Source organism: Pinus tabuliformis, chromosome 2_1 (assembly GCF_031772625.1).
Source record: "Pinus tabuliformis cultivar Carrire ecotype Pingquan chromosome 2_1, CPIR1, whole genome shotgun sequence".
In the NCBI taxonomy this organism is placed as follows: domain Eukaryota; kingdom Viridiplantae; phylum Streptophyta; class Pinopsida; order Pinales; family Pinaceae; genus Pinus; species Pinus tabuliformis.
In genome coordinates this window covers 355,052,297-355,066,991 of record NC_142299.1, presented here as the reverse complement: position 1 = coordinate 355,066,991, position 14,695 = coordinate 355,052,297, and the positions used below count along the sequence as shown (strand labels likewise).

The 14,695-nt window shown below is 43.0% G+C and overlaps 1 protein-coding gene across 1 annotated transcript; it reads right to left on the bottom strand.

The window, feature by feature from the left end:
* Positions 1-13,912: 13,912 nt before the first annotated feature.
* Positions 13,913-14,695, bottom strand: LOC149200330 (uncharacterized). The gene has a single exon (XM_089400915.1). The coding sequence runs from the start codon at positions 14,693-14,695 to the stop codon at positions 13,913-13,915; it is 783 nt and encodes a 260-aa protein (XP_089257041.1).

Here is a 14,695-nt window from a genome sequence, read left to right as displayed (position 1 = left end):
GACCTCCGAAACCTGCATAGAGAGAGGAATCTGCGCAGAGACAGAGGCAAGGCCCTCCTGATGAGTGCTGGATTCCCCTGCCTCCTGGCCTTCTTCAAGTAAAAACATCGAGACATGAGTAGTGATTCTCGGATGATTCAGGGAACAATTGAAGGTGAAAATCGCCAAGCCAAAGGAGGGAGATGACGAGGAATCAGGAGGGAAATGGCTGGGGAGATGGAGACGCCCTCTCCCACTGCGCGTGTGAGGGTAATGGCCAGCAAAAAGATCACTAGAAACGAAGGGAGAATTGGAGGACGGGCGAGAGGGCGCACGCCTAGGAGTTCCCTTGCGGCTCCTCATTCTATGGCAGAGTCGGGGCATAACTAGCACCTCAACCACCCTTTAAACACAAGGCCATGCAACCACCTCCACAGAGCTCAGCCTATTCAGATGGGCAACCAAATTTAGGTTGGAGGCCTTCAAACAAAGCCTAGGAGAAGACGGAGGCGGCGTCGCAGAGTTGGCCGAGCAAGACAGGACGACAGAGCATAACAAAGCAGCATGCCATAATACACCTTTACCCGACCAGCAAAACACCAGAAACTTCCAAACGATCCCAAAACTGAGCTTGTATTTAACACTATCTGCCTTTCCTTGGATTGCACTCGCCATAACTCCAGGCATTAAAGAGAGCCAAGGCCCAACTTAGACCAGAGCATGCGAAAGCGGTGGAGAAATCGGATAACAGTCTTGGCACAACAAAACCATATGACGTGAGTCTAGGTGAACCCAGATGCCCCTGTTTAAACTGCATCAGGTGATAAACCAGGTGGTACAGGGCAGGCATGTGTCATCCTACCTCGCCGCACCCCTGTCCCATCTCATTAACTCGCTGTGTATGCACCCGCATCCGGGGTAACTGCATCCTTTTGGACCAGAATTTTGCATTCATGTTCTTGTTCATGATTCTGAATGATGTCTGGTGGGCTCCAGTATTGTAACAATAATGATACAACTCCTGGGGCTCCCTATCTCTAATTTTATCAACCCGGTAGTTCGTACAAACTTGGAAATGACAGTGCTGTATGCACAAGTACTAGCTCTTGTCGCAGCTGTCACTTGGTCAGCTGGCACAAGTCCGCTAGGGCTCAAGCCAACTTCTATATGCTCTTCAGAAGAAGCTTTCTAGATGATGGATGAAGGCTATCTTGAGGAAAATTGATCTACTTTTCAAAAGTGAACTGAAAGCCAACCAAAACATGAAACCCTAGTAAACCCTAATTTGACCTCTATGATGCAATAGTGAAAGTGCAAATGTCTAAAAAGGATGCCATTACCTCTAATGATGTGAAATGCATGAACTCAAACTACTTCTATGAAAAAGAACATTGTTTTTGTATTTTTGCTTAAGTGGATGGAGTGATTGTGATTTTGTTTCTTATTAGGGTTTGGCTGTGCAGAGGTGGTGCGAAGGGAGAGAAAGCTTGGGAAAGGTCAGGATGGCTAGGAGAGGTCCCAGAGGGTCCCTAGCATTAGTCCACAGAGGTCTACAACGTTCGGATGCTCGGCAACCAAGTTTGCAGGCTTCTACAGGATGTCCGCAGGGGTTTCTACAGGATGTTCAGAGATTTCTACAGGATGTTCTGAAATGGGATTTTTGAGGATGGATGGTTGATGGAAGATGCATGGATGGTTATGGAGGTAGGATGGGGGTCTGAAGTGGCCTAGGAACTGATGGATAGGGTTGATGAGAGGGATAACAGGTGCTCTGCAATTTATTTTTCGAATTTAACAAATGAAGACTTGGAAAATCAAGAACCTAATTACCTTGACCTAGTCTGACCTAGATAATAGCAACGGAGATGGAACATAGGTTTATTCGAAATGAAATACGTGAAATGACTATGCAACTAAGCAATCATAAACTGAAACATGCAATCAAAACTGATATCAAGTTCGACAACTAAGAATCCAACACTATTAATTGCATGGTGAAGCAAAGAATGTGTTTTTGTGGGCAGCAAGGTTACATTGGTCCCAGCTCATGATTCCACTGAAGGGGAGGTGAGATCCAAAGTACTTGGTAGCCTTTTTCTGAATATATTCCCTGTGATTAACATATCAAGTAAATCTGAACATGAAAAGCTATTTTACTTATCAAAAAGACAAACTAAATAACAAAACAAAATAGCAGATTTTATTCTCAGAATGCAGCAAAACACATAAAGATAAACAAGGGAGGTACTGGGCGCTTGAGATGGGCCCAACCCCAAGAGCTACAGCCTCCCAAGAGAGATTTAGAGCTGGTGCAAAGCTGGATTCATCTTTATTAAACAAGAATGAAGAGTTACATCAAAACTGTCCACAAGGAGAGCTTGAGAATGAGCTGAAAGCAAAGCTAATCTATTACATAAAAATCGAACTACAAACCAGCTAACTAATGGCTAAAACAAAATGACTAACTAGCTAACCACTAGCTACAAAATGACTACCAACTAGCTAACCAAAATGAGGCCCTAAGCCTTCTTATTTATACAATTTGAGGACCCAACAGTCCTCCTAAAATTTAAGGACTTGGCTACCCAAGACTTGTAGTTAACAGCAGTCCTACTTGACTTGCTTGGCTGCCCTTGTGCTCATTGATTTGGTGGCCTTTGAACTCCGAGCTGATGGTGGAGAATTCGAGGTAAGGGCCCATAAATGAGGGGGACACCTTCCTACAAATCCTCTAGCTTGTTCTCCCACGAATTTGGCTGCCAAGTGCTCATTAAGACCTTCAATTTTGTCTCCAAGTTGACCAAAAAGGCTACACAAAGCACCCATTAGACTTGTTGGCATAATGACTAACCAAATTCACTCTATTAACATAAAAATAATCAAAAACATGCAATAAACAAATGAGAATGGTGGACTAAGCCAAATTAGGAGGTTGAATGAGCCCAAATAATTGTACATTTTTGGGGCTCATCATCACCCCCCTACTGAAAGTGTTGCTCATCCTCTGAGCAACCAATCTCTCTCCTTGTCTTTGATGGCCCTGGTGGCTTCCTTGGCTAGCATCTCGGCCGATTTCTCCTTTGGCTTCCCTCTTTTCAAACTTTCCTGTAGAAACTATTCGCTGGCTTCCTGTAGAAACAGTCCTCTGTTTTCCTGTAGAACAGTCTGCTAACTTCCTGTAGAACCAATTTCACTGATTTTACTTGCTTGGCTGGGGGTGCCTTCTCCTTGAACTGTGCTGCTTCCTGGAAGCTGACGAATCCAACTGACGCAAGCCTGGAGCTTGCCATACCCAGGAACTTCATCATAATTCTTATCCAAATGTATCATCATTATCTACCCAAGTCAGAACCTCAATAATTGGCAAAATCAAAATTATCACTTGCAGAAGCTTATAACATGTGCCTTCAATATTAGATTCAAAGACCAATCAAACAAGTGCGCCCATATTTACATTCAACTTAGAACAAATTCGGATTCCAATATAAAGCTCTGACTAAATAATGCCATAGCGAATATTTATTAGAACTGCACTTTCTAACATATCACAGCAGCGCAAGGAATCCATTATAAATCTGGATATGCTAACAAAAGTGATTACCTCAACAATGCCTCTGCAATTCACCCATTGACTCTACCTGCACACAAGTCGAGGTGTAACCATTTCTTCATGATTTGCGCCTTTGATTTCTTTAAATATTTGGACAGTGATATGCACGAGGCTTCTGCCAGCAATTCTATTCCTTTGCAAAATTCTTTACATATACTCCGGTAAACTGTGTCTTTCCAGACCAGATCAGCTCAGGGTTATGCCATTCGATCAATTTACATCATCAGCGTTCAACTCCGGCAAACACATTAACTTTCTGGTTCCATACCCCAGCAGATCGATTTTTAAAACTGTGCTCAATTGAATAATTCAACAAATGCATTCATTCTACATTTAATGACAGTGTTCAGTAAATACAAACTCATGAATCCAATTTGGAATAATCATTACAGCAAGCACCAATTAATCACTACGGCAACCCCTTAATCTATCTTTCACAGCAATGATTTTAACTGCATTCAACGTACTCAATTTCTAGCAACATAACTCTGCACCCATTTTTCTGCGCCCAGATTTTGGAATTGTTTTCTTATTGAAATTAATTCACTGCAGTAACTAACAACATTAACCTTTGTACAATTGCATATAGGAATCGAACCAATTGAAACTTGTCTCCTCCGTCTGCAAGTTGTGTGTCGATTGCACAATATCGAATATTCAAATCTTTTAATCGATTTCACAAAATACCATATTGTTTTCTGAAGCGCTTCCCAATATACATCTATGCAATGCTGCAAATATTCATATATATATAACCTGCCAATGTGCTGTACAAACAGTGAAATCGACTTTTCCAAACTCAAATGCCAGAGTCACATATTTGCTGTACTGTTCAAACTATGTTAACATATCAATTTCAATGAACTTCCGCTGGTCTGGAAATCTTCCGCTGTATATGCTCCATAGCCCCTTCATTTGTGTGGTTTTGCAAACTGTAGTTCTGCAATGGCATTAGAGCTTTCTGTAGCAATCTTGATGGCGGCTGCTCTTGTGCTAATAAAAATCACCAACGAAATCCACACTTCCAGTTGTGTGCAAGTTGACTAACAGCTGAGCGCTTATTAATTTCTGCATGACTGCTGGTGGAGTGAGGTGGCAAAGACGTGCTGGCCCATGCAACTGTTCATGAACTGCAGTGGTCACTGATTGTTCTCTGCTTGAAATTACGTCCATCAATCATGCTGCAGTTTAAACGGTCACCACTACCTGATTTCAATTTTTTCTTGAGACACGTGTGCTCAGCCACCCATCGAGTGCTATGGAACTGGATGACGGTGGTCAGTCAGCTAGCCACCAATTCCTTTAATCCCGACCATCTCATTGTTCATGCAGTTTACGAATTACATTCATGCAAACAGAGGAATAGGTTTTGTCACGTACCTGAAGCCAAACGGCTGCTTGTGAAGCTTCTTGCTGCTGCATGCTCTGATCCTTTGATTGCATGAGGCTTGGCTAATGATTTTTGATTGCTTTTCCTTGTGCAGGCGTCCTCTGGCCGGATTTGAGCTGCATGCAATCGTTTCCACGTTCAACTCTGCCCGTTCAAGCTGCTGCTGCTGCATGGTCACAAAACCAGAACTTCTTTTTGCCATTTCTCCCAAACGGTAGATCGGATTGATCTGAAACTCGGTGAGCATGTTCCTATCATCATTATGCATCTCCCATAGCAAATTCGTGATCAACGGATGCACGGATTTCGAGAAAAATGGAAAATGGCTGAAGATTTCAGAGTTCGATTTCTCGGAAACCGTGCATCGGAATCGGCTGAAACTGCTTGGGTAGGTTACTATCACCCATGTGCATCTCCCCATGAAACAGGTTTTGAAACGGGTGCACGGTTATGGAGAAAATGCAAAAATGGCTGATGGTGATGGAGGCTGATTTCTTAGAAACCGTGCACCGGAATTGCATGAAACTGCTCAGGCATGTTTTCATCAACCTTGTACAATTCCCCATAAAACGGTTTGTCAAAAGGATGCATGGTTTTCAAGTTATGGCAAAAACAAATTTGGTTCTATGGATTTTTGCCTCAAGGCTTTTTGCATGTGCTTGCATGGGATGACAAAATGAATTTTGTTTGTGATGCAGTTATGGAGATGTTGGAGGAGGAGTTGGAAGATGGCATGAGGGCTTCTGAACCCTTGAGGAAGCTACCATGCTCGCCAAACCACTTTTTGAAATGCATGCCTAGTTTCCCACAATTTCTACAGGAAGTTCCTGTAGAAGCACAATGAGAAGCACAAGGAGGTGAAAAAATGATGGATGAAGGCAAGGGATGGACACACAAGTGCTTGTAGGCCTAATCAACAGATTCCCACCATTAGATTCACTTTTGAAATTGGATTTGGCTCGTCCAAAGGTTCTACAGGATGTTTCCTGTAGAAATACAGAGCTTCCTGTAGAAGACACAGTTTTGAGGAAAGAAGCATAATGACATGAAAAAAATGATGGAAAAGGGGTGAGGAATGGAAACATGGATGTGGGTAGGTCTCATGGACATATTCCAAGCCTTCAGGTCCTCCTCGGAGATCAATTTGGCTTTTTTGTAAGCTTCCTGTAGAAGATACGAAACTTCCTGTAGAAGGCACAAAAACTTCTTTCTCTTTGTTTTGAGTGATCCACCTGACCTACAATGTCCTTCTTGCAACCTGCAATTAGCCAATGGAAATTAGTTTTATTTGTTCTTTTTTTCTTTTTCTCTTTTTTTTTTTTGAAAAACAACTAGGGCGCCTCATGGAGGTTTTCACTCTAATTTCCTGCCCTGGGCGCCTCCAAGGGAGGTTTTCACCCAAGGATCTTATTCTCTTTTCTCTTTTTTCCCAACCCATTGACTGCCTCATGGAGGTTTTCAATCAATGAGCCAATCTAAGGCGCCTCCGAGGAGGTTTTCACCTTAGATTTCTATTTTCCTTTTTTCCTTTTTTCTCTTTTTCTTTTTTCTCTTTTTTCTACCCTACCCTACTTGAAAAACAAATTCATTCTCAAGTATAAGAATACTTCCAATGGAGCCATGTGCACATCGAGATTAGAGACAAAATGATGTGAAGGCTCGAGATGCATGCTTTGACAGGTATCCAGATCTCAGAGACCAAATGATCTGGCGTTGAAGGGATCAAACAAAACTGAGGAAGAAAGTACTGCTGCAACTTAGTGACCTTCCGAAACCATATCTCAATATAGCTTTGATATCCTTGGTTCTTTGGCTGATCTGGATCATTCTTCATGTCACCTTCTAACATGACTTTCTCATCTTCCTCTTTTTGCTGATCTTTCTCTTGAATACATGGAAGATCTGATGGTAACCATGAAGGAACTCTCTCGATCTCTGATTCTGATCTCTTCTCTTCATTAAGTGCAGCCCATGGTTCTTTGATCTCCTCTTTGGAATCTTCTTTTGCTTTTGGTTCTTCAATGTTTTCAATAGATTCTCTCTTTTGCAACACTCTTCCTGAGCTTTGGTGAACATCATTGAGCTCAAAAGGAGTCATTTGCACATGTTGTGCCTCAGATTTTCAATGGGGTTGAGCTGCTCCATTGTGTGGTTTTTGAAATGGTACGGGTAGTTGAGTGGAGGTGTGAAATTGAGATGGAGATGGATGGCATTGTGGTTGGGTAGGCATTTGGGGTTGCCTTGGTGGAGGAGGAGGCGATGGTTGTGGATGAGTAGGTGGTGGAGGAAAATGAGCGGGATGAGAGTTGTACTGGGGCCTCCACTCCTGATAAGGTGCATTCCACTGCGGCTGTGGCTGAGCATAAGAGTGAAATGAATGAGCAACTGGTTGGGCATAATATGGATCTGTGAAGGAACAAGGAGAATATGACCAAGGAGGAGGTGTAGACCAGGAAGGATGAGCAGGGGGATCCCAAGAAGGCATGAAAGTGGCTTGATAAGGGTCATAATAGGTCTCGGGTATCCCTTGCAGTTCCTGCTGGTAAGATCTAGGTCCATGTGGCCTCCTTTGGTTCATATAATAGAGTGATTCAGTGGCTCCCTTGGCTCTCTGATATGCGGCTTTGATTCTGGGCAAGGAAGGGCACTGATCTGTAGGATGGTATTCTTCACATACAAAAAACACTTCTAGGGGGTGCATTGGACATTCGTTCCTAGGATGCTTTTTAAGGCACCTAGGACAAAAAATGACCAAAGCCCTCTTGGCTTCTTCTTGCTTCTTTTGGATCTGCAAGGTATCCAGTTGCATGGCAAGAAACTGCCTCATATCACTCTTGAAATCTTCGATCTGATTTGCAAATTCATCTTTGGACAAGGGACTGCTCCCAACATTTCTGCTTGTAGCCATTTGCTTTAGAGGAATGTTTCTTCTTCTTCTCCCATAGAGGTTCTTCAGATATGTCTTGATGTCCACCCAGGGGTTCTTTCATCGCAGCCATCGAAGAAGAACGTTGGCTGTGTGAAGCAGTGGGGGTGTTGTGCAATCATTTTTCTAACTTATCTCTACTCCTACAAAGCATGAAATGAAATCTTTTTGGTTGATTTTTGCTTTTTTCTACTTCTACTTGCAAAACTGGAATAAATGGAACTACAACTAACTATCTTGCAAAAATGAAAATGTGGAATTGAAATGAAAGCAGGAAAGGACTAATCTATTTTGCTCAAATCAAATTGCAAGAATGAAATGCTAGGCTACGCTTGCGGAATTGAAATGATACCCTACGCTTGCAGAAATGAAATTGCGGAATTGAAATGCTAATCTACGCTTGCAGAAATGAAATTGCGGAATTGAAATGCTAATCTATGAAAGCAAGAAATACTAATCTATGAAAGCAGGAAATGCTAATCTATGAAAGCAGGAAATGTTTATGCTACTTTTGCAGAATGGAAATGAAATAAACTACTTAGCAGAAAGTTGTAGTAGAAAATAGAAGAATAGCAACAATCACCAATACTCTGACGCTTCCCCGGCAACGGCGCCAAAAAGATGGTGGGCTCCAGTATTGTAACAATAATGCTACAACTCCTGGGGCTCCCTATCTCTAATTTTATCAACCCGGTAGTTCGTACAAACTTGGAAGCGACGGTGCTGTATGCACAAGTACTAGCCCTTGTTGCAGCTGTCACTTGGTTAGCTGGCACAAGTCCGATAGGGCTCAAGCCAACTTCTATATGCTCTTCAGAAGAAGCTTTCTAGATGATGGATGAAGGCTATCTTGAGGGAAATTGATCTACTTTGCAAAAGTGAACTGAAAGCCAACCAAAACATGAAACCCTAGTAAACCCTAATTTGACTAGTTTGACCTCTATGATGCAATAGTGAAAGTGCAAATGTCTAAAAAGGATGCCATTACTTCTAATGACGTGAAATGCATGAACTCAAACTACTTCTATGAAAAAGAACATTGTTTTTGTATTTTTGCTTAAGTGGATGGAGTGATTGTGATTTTGTTTCTTATTAGGGTTTGGCTGTGCAGAGGTGGTGCGAAGGGAGAGAAAGCTTGGGAAAGGTCAGGATGGCTAGGAGAGGTCCTAGAGGGTCCCTAGCATTAGTCCACAGAGGTCTACAACGTTCGGATGCTCGGCAACCAAGTTTGCAGGCTTCTACAGGATGTCTGCAGGGGTTTCTACAGGATGTTCAGAGATTTCTAAAGGATGTTCTGAAATGGGATTTTTGAGGATGGATGGTTGATGGAAGATGCATGGATGGTTATGGAGGTAGGATGGGGGTCTGAAGTGGCCTAGGAACTGATGGATAGGGTTGATGAGAGGGATAACAGGTGCTCTGCAATTTATTTTTCGAATTTAACAAATGAAGACTTGGAAAATCAAGAACCTAATTACCTTGACCTAATCTGACCTAGATAATAGCAACGAAGATGGAACAGAGGTTTATTCGAAATGAAATACGTGAAATGACTATGCAACTAAGTAATCATAAACTGAAACATGCAATCAAAACTGATATCGAGTTCGACAACTAAGAATCCAACACTATTAATTGCATGGTGAAGCAAAGAATGTGTTTTTGTGGGCAACAAGGTTACATTGGTCCCAACTCATGATTCCACTGAAGGGGAGGTGAGATCCAAAGTACTTGGTAGCCTTTTTCTGAATATATTCCATGTGATTAACATATCAAGTAAATCTGAACATGAAAAGCTATTTTACTTATCAAAAAGACAAACTAAATAACAAAACAAAATAGCAGATTTTATTCTCAGAATGCAGCAAAACACATAAAGATAAACAAGGGAGGTACTGGGTGCTTGAGATGGGCCCAACCCCAAGAGCTACAGCCTCCCAAGAGAGATTTAGAGCTGGTGCAAAGCTGGATTCATCTTTATTAAACAAGAATGAAGAGTTACATCAAAACTGTCCACAAGGAGAGCTTGAGAATGAGCTGAAAGCAAAGCTAATCTATTACATAAAAATCGAACTACAAACCAGCTAACTAATGGCTAAAACAAAATGACTAACTAGCTAACCACTAGCTACAAAATGACTACCAACTAGCTAACCAAAATGAGGCCCTAAGCCTTCTTATTTATACAATTTGAGGACCCAACAGTCCTCCTAAAATTTAGGGACTTGGCTACCCAAGACTTGTAGTTAATAGCAGTCCTACTTGACTTGCTTGGCTGCCCTTGTGCTCATTGATTTGGTGGCCTTTGAACTCCGAGCTGATGGTGGAGAATTCAAGGTAAGGGCCCATAAATGAGGGGGACACCTTCCTACAAATCCTCTAGCTTGTTCTCCCACGAATTTGGCTGCCAAGTGCTCATTAAGACCTTCAATTTTGTCTCCAAGTTGACCAAAAAGGCTATACAAAGCACCCATTAGACTTGTTGGCATAATGACTAACCAAATTCACTCTATTAACATAAAAATAATCAAAAACATGCAATAAACAAATGAGAATGGTGGACTAAGCCAAATTAGGAGGTTGAATGAGCCCAAATAATTGTACATTTTTGGGGCTCATCAATGTCTAGAGCCCCAATGAGAAGAGAATGCCCACTTTCCACTCCCAGGTTGGCCAGTAGATCCGCGACCTTGTTGCCTTCCCGTTTAACATGGTTGAATATGATTGCTCTATTGGTGTTGAGTGTTTTTTCTATAGCGTCCAGCCTGGCTTCAAGTCTCCAGCTGCTGGCGATTTTATTCGCATGAGCTCCATTGAGTAGTTGGTTGGCCAAATTGATGAGGATTAGGGAGTCTCCTTCAATCTCGAGAGGCTGGAAACCATGTTGCTGGGATAGGAGTAATCCTTGCCAGAGACCCTCCAGCTCAGCTGAGTTATTTGTGTCCCATCCAATGTTGCCGAGGTAGATCAGGAGAGGGGAGCCCTTATGATCTCTGAAAATTCCGCCAAATCCTGCTTTACCGGGGTTGCCCTTAGAAGCTCCATCAAAGTTGAGCTTGAATCTATGCCTTGGAGGGGGGGACCATGAGTGCTTACTGATGTTCATGCTTTTTGAAGGTTTGCAAGCAGGAGTTCCTTGAGGGAGTTGTATGTTCCAATTTTCCCATATGGCTATCTCATTTGCCTGCGTGGGAAAGTCATCCGGAAGCCAAGATTTAAGCACCAAGGTCTCTTTCAGATTGTGACAGAAGTTGCCCCAGATGATTTCTAAAGGAGTACTTTGGTCTTTGAAAATACGCTTGTTCCTTTCTTTCCATATAGTCCATAGGAGGAGGCCGGGGATTATTCTCCATAGATGGTTGAGAAGTGCACTTTTATAAGGGCTTTGGTGCCAAAGGCGAATGGAGTTGATAATGTCCTCGGACACTCGGCATTTTCTTTGGCAGTGGAAACTGGCCTTCTCCCAAAGTTGGTTGGCCAGAGAACAGGAGTCCAGGAGATGTTGAAGCGTTTCCTCTTGAGAATGACAGTTGGGACAAATGGAGGGCCCGTGGATGCTTCTCTTCCTTAAATTGTCCCAAGTTAGGATTTTTCGGTGCCCAGTGAGCCAGAGGAATAAGGAAACTTTGGGCCAAATGCCCGGAATCCAGATTCTTCCCCAAATAGGATCCGGAGGCGTGGGATCTTGGCATTTGATTTTGTAGGCCTCTTTCGTAGTGAAGGATCCTCTTGGGGTGTATCCCCATCTCAAGATGTCTTTGCCTTCGGAGTATCTGATTTGACGTTTTTGGAGCTCTCTTTCCAGGATTTCTTTAGTCTGGTTATCAACATTTCTGATAAGCCTGTCGGATTGCTTCCATTGTCTGTACCCTTGGTCTATCTCCAGAGCCCATTGTTGCTTGACAGATTCCTTTTGTTGTTCCTCCCAATCTTGGCTGGGTGGTAGGTTGAGGATGCTATCAAGCTTTGGAAGCTGATTCCATGCGTCTGTCCAGAATCGAGCTGTGCTGCCGCTTCTAATTTCCCAAAAGCTGTGTTGTTGGATCAGCAAAAAATGTTGACTAGCCGCATTCCAAATTAGCGAACCTTTCTCAGAAGGAGTGAATCTTATAAGCTCCTCCACTGGTCTATGATTGGTGTATTTGGCCGTCCAGATGGCAGCCCAAGGCTTGTTGGGCGCAGAGAGCCATTGCCACCAAATTTTTGCACCCATGATTTCGTTACTATGATTAGGGTCTCGCAGACCTATGCCCCCTTTTTCCTTTGGCTTGCATGCTGTAGTCCATTTGACAAGGGCCCATTTGCGATTTGTTCCATGTGCTCCCCAGAGAAAATTGCGCTGAAGATCTCTGATTTTTTTAAGAACCCATTTAGGCGCTACCAAGATTGAGAAGAGATAGAGGGGCATTGCCTGAAGCACAGCTTTGATAAGCACTAATCTACTGGCTATGTTCAGAGCTCTATGAGTCCACAAAGTGAGATGAGATTCAAGTTTCTCTAGGAGCCTACGCCAGGAGGCGTGCTTGATAGCAGAGTCTATAAGAGGGGCTCCCAGGTAATTGGATGGCAGGGAAGCTATGGAGAAACCAAGAATGCGGGCAATAGCCTGTTGAGTGATAGGAGGTGTGTGAAAAAAGAAGATCTGCGATTTGGCTTTGTTTATGCTGGTGCCTGATGCATCAGAGAAATCCTTCAGGAGGGATTTGAAGATGGTGGCTTCCTGAACAGATGGGTACCCGAAGAGCATGTTGTCATCAACGAATTGTTGATGAGTGGTAGCAGGAGAATTGTGGATGGAAATTCCTTTGAGATGCTGGGAGAGAAGGGCATGCTTGATATGTCGACCTAGCCCTTCAGCCATTAGAACAAAAAGGAAAGGGGATAGGGGATCCCCTTGCCTGATGCCTCTGGAGGGGCTGAATGTGTGAGAGGGAATGCCATTTATGAGGATTGAAAAGAAGGTAGAGGAGATTAAACTCTGAATCCATCGAACCCACATTGGTGAGAAACCAAAGGCATGTAACATTTTTTGAATATAAGTCCAACTTAATTTATCAAAAGCTTTGGAAAGGTCAATCTTGAGAATCATACCTGCCTGTTTGGAATTCTTGAGGGAATGTATGATTTCATGAGTTAGGATGATGCCGTCCAAAATTTGACGTCCTTCAACATACCCAGATTGTTCAGGCGATATGAGCAGGGGTAGCAGCGGCTTCAACCTGTTGGCGATGACTTTGGATATAACCTTGTATATGACGTTGCAAAGAGTGATTGGGCGAAATTTGTCTGGAGTGAGGGTACTTTCTTCTTTGGGAATGAGGGCGATAAAAGTTGAATTGAGCGATGGCAATAGCCAGTGTAGAGATCGTGATTCCTCCACCACTTGCCACACTTCCTCTTTTATAAGCTCCCAGAAAGAGTGGAAGAAAGTTGTGGTGAAGCCATCCGGTCCCAGTGCTTTGCCCTCTTTAAGCTGCTTCATGGCCAAATCCACCTCCTCAGGCGCTACAGGTCGAAGAAGGAGTTGGTTGTGTTCTTCTGTGATAATTTTTGGCACATTTTGAGTGATCTTTTCTATAGCATGCCGTCTGTCAAGCTGGGGTTCTTGTAGGACCTCCTGGAAATGATTGATGAATTCCTGTTCAATCTCTGCATGGTTTTCTACTCTTTCTCCTCCTTGCTTTTGTATAAAAGAGATAGTATTGTGCATTCTTCTTTGAATAGTTGTTCTGTGGAAGAATTTGGTGTTTCGTTCGCCTTCTTTCAGCCATCTAATCCTAGATTTCTACTTCCAAAGAATTTCTTCATGCTTCCTTCTCTCCTCCAATTGATTATGAATGTGCCTTTCCAGTTCCAGAGTCCCGTCCTTGTATCCCTCTGTGATTATCTGTTGCTGGAGATCTCTCATTTCTTTGTTGAGGTCTTGTTGGGCCTGAAAGATGTTGCCAAAAGTCTCTTTATTCCAGCGTTTGATATGGGCTTTTAGGAATTTGAGCTTCTGTTGAAACTAGAACATTTTTGATCCCTCTGGTGTTGAGAAGTTGTTCCAGGTGAATCTGATGAGGTCGTTGAAGGCGGGATGGGAAAGCCAAAATGCCTCAAATCTGAATGGACGTCTGGTTGAGTCGCCTGGCCGTTGCCATTGGAGAGAGATAGGCCAGTGGTCGGATCCGGAGTATGGAAGAATGGATGCTGAGAGGTCGCCGCCGAGATGCACTGCATTATCCGAGATGAGGAATCTATCAAGTTTTGAAGCAATATGATGCTGCCTAGCCCTGCGATTGCTCCAAGTGTGCATTCCATTGGAGGTTTGCATGTCTATTAGCATATTGTTGTGGATAAAATCTTTGAAGTGGTCAGTTTCCTGTTCCAGCCTGGCCCGACCTCCCGTCTTTTCCTCTAACTTGGTGATCAAATTGAAGTCTCCTCCAATGATCCATAGAGGATGGTCTCTATTGGAGTTGAGTGCTTCTATGGTGTCAAGAAGAGCAATTTTGTTGGCTGCTTCCTGTGGAAAATAAACATTGGTAAGATGACCATGAATGTTGGTGCCAATAATATGAAACGTTGCCTGTATAATGTTATGGGATGCATGGAAATTTGAGAGCATTATTGCTTGCGTATTCCAGGCAATTGCCAATCCTCCAGAAGCACCTGACGCATCCACAGCAACCGAGTGACAGCCTGGCCAAGCTTTTGAAAGGATGCTTCCCAGAGTGTTACTGTTGCATTTTGTTTCCTGCAGAAAGAATATCTGGGGCTGTTCCTGCTTTATCAAATTTTTAATCAT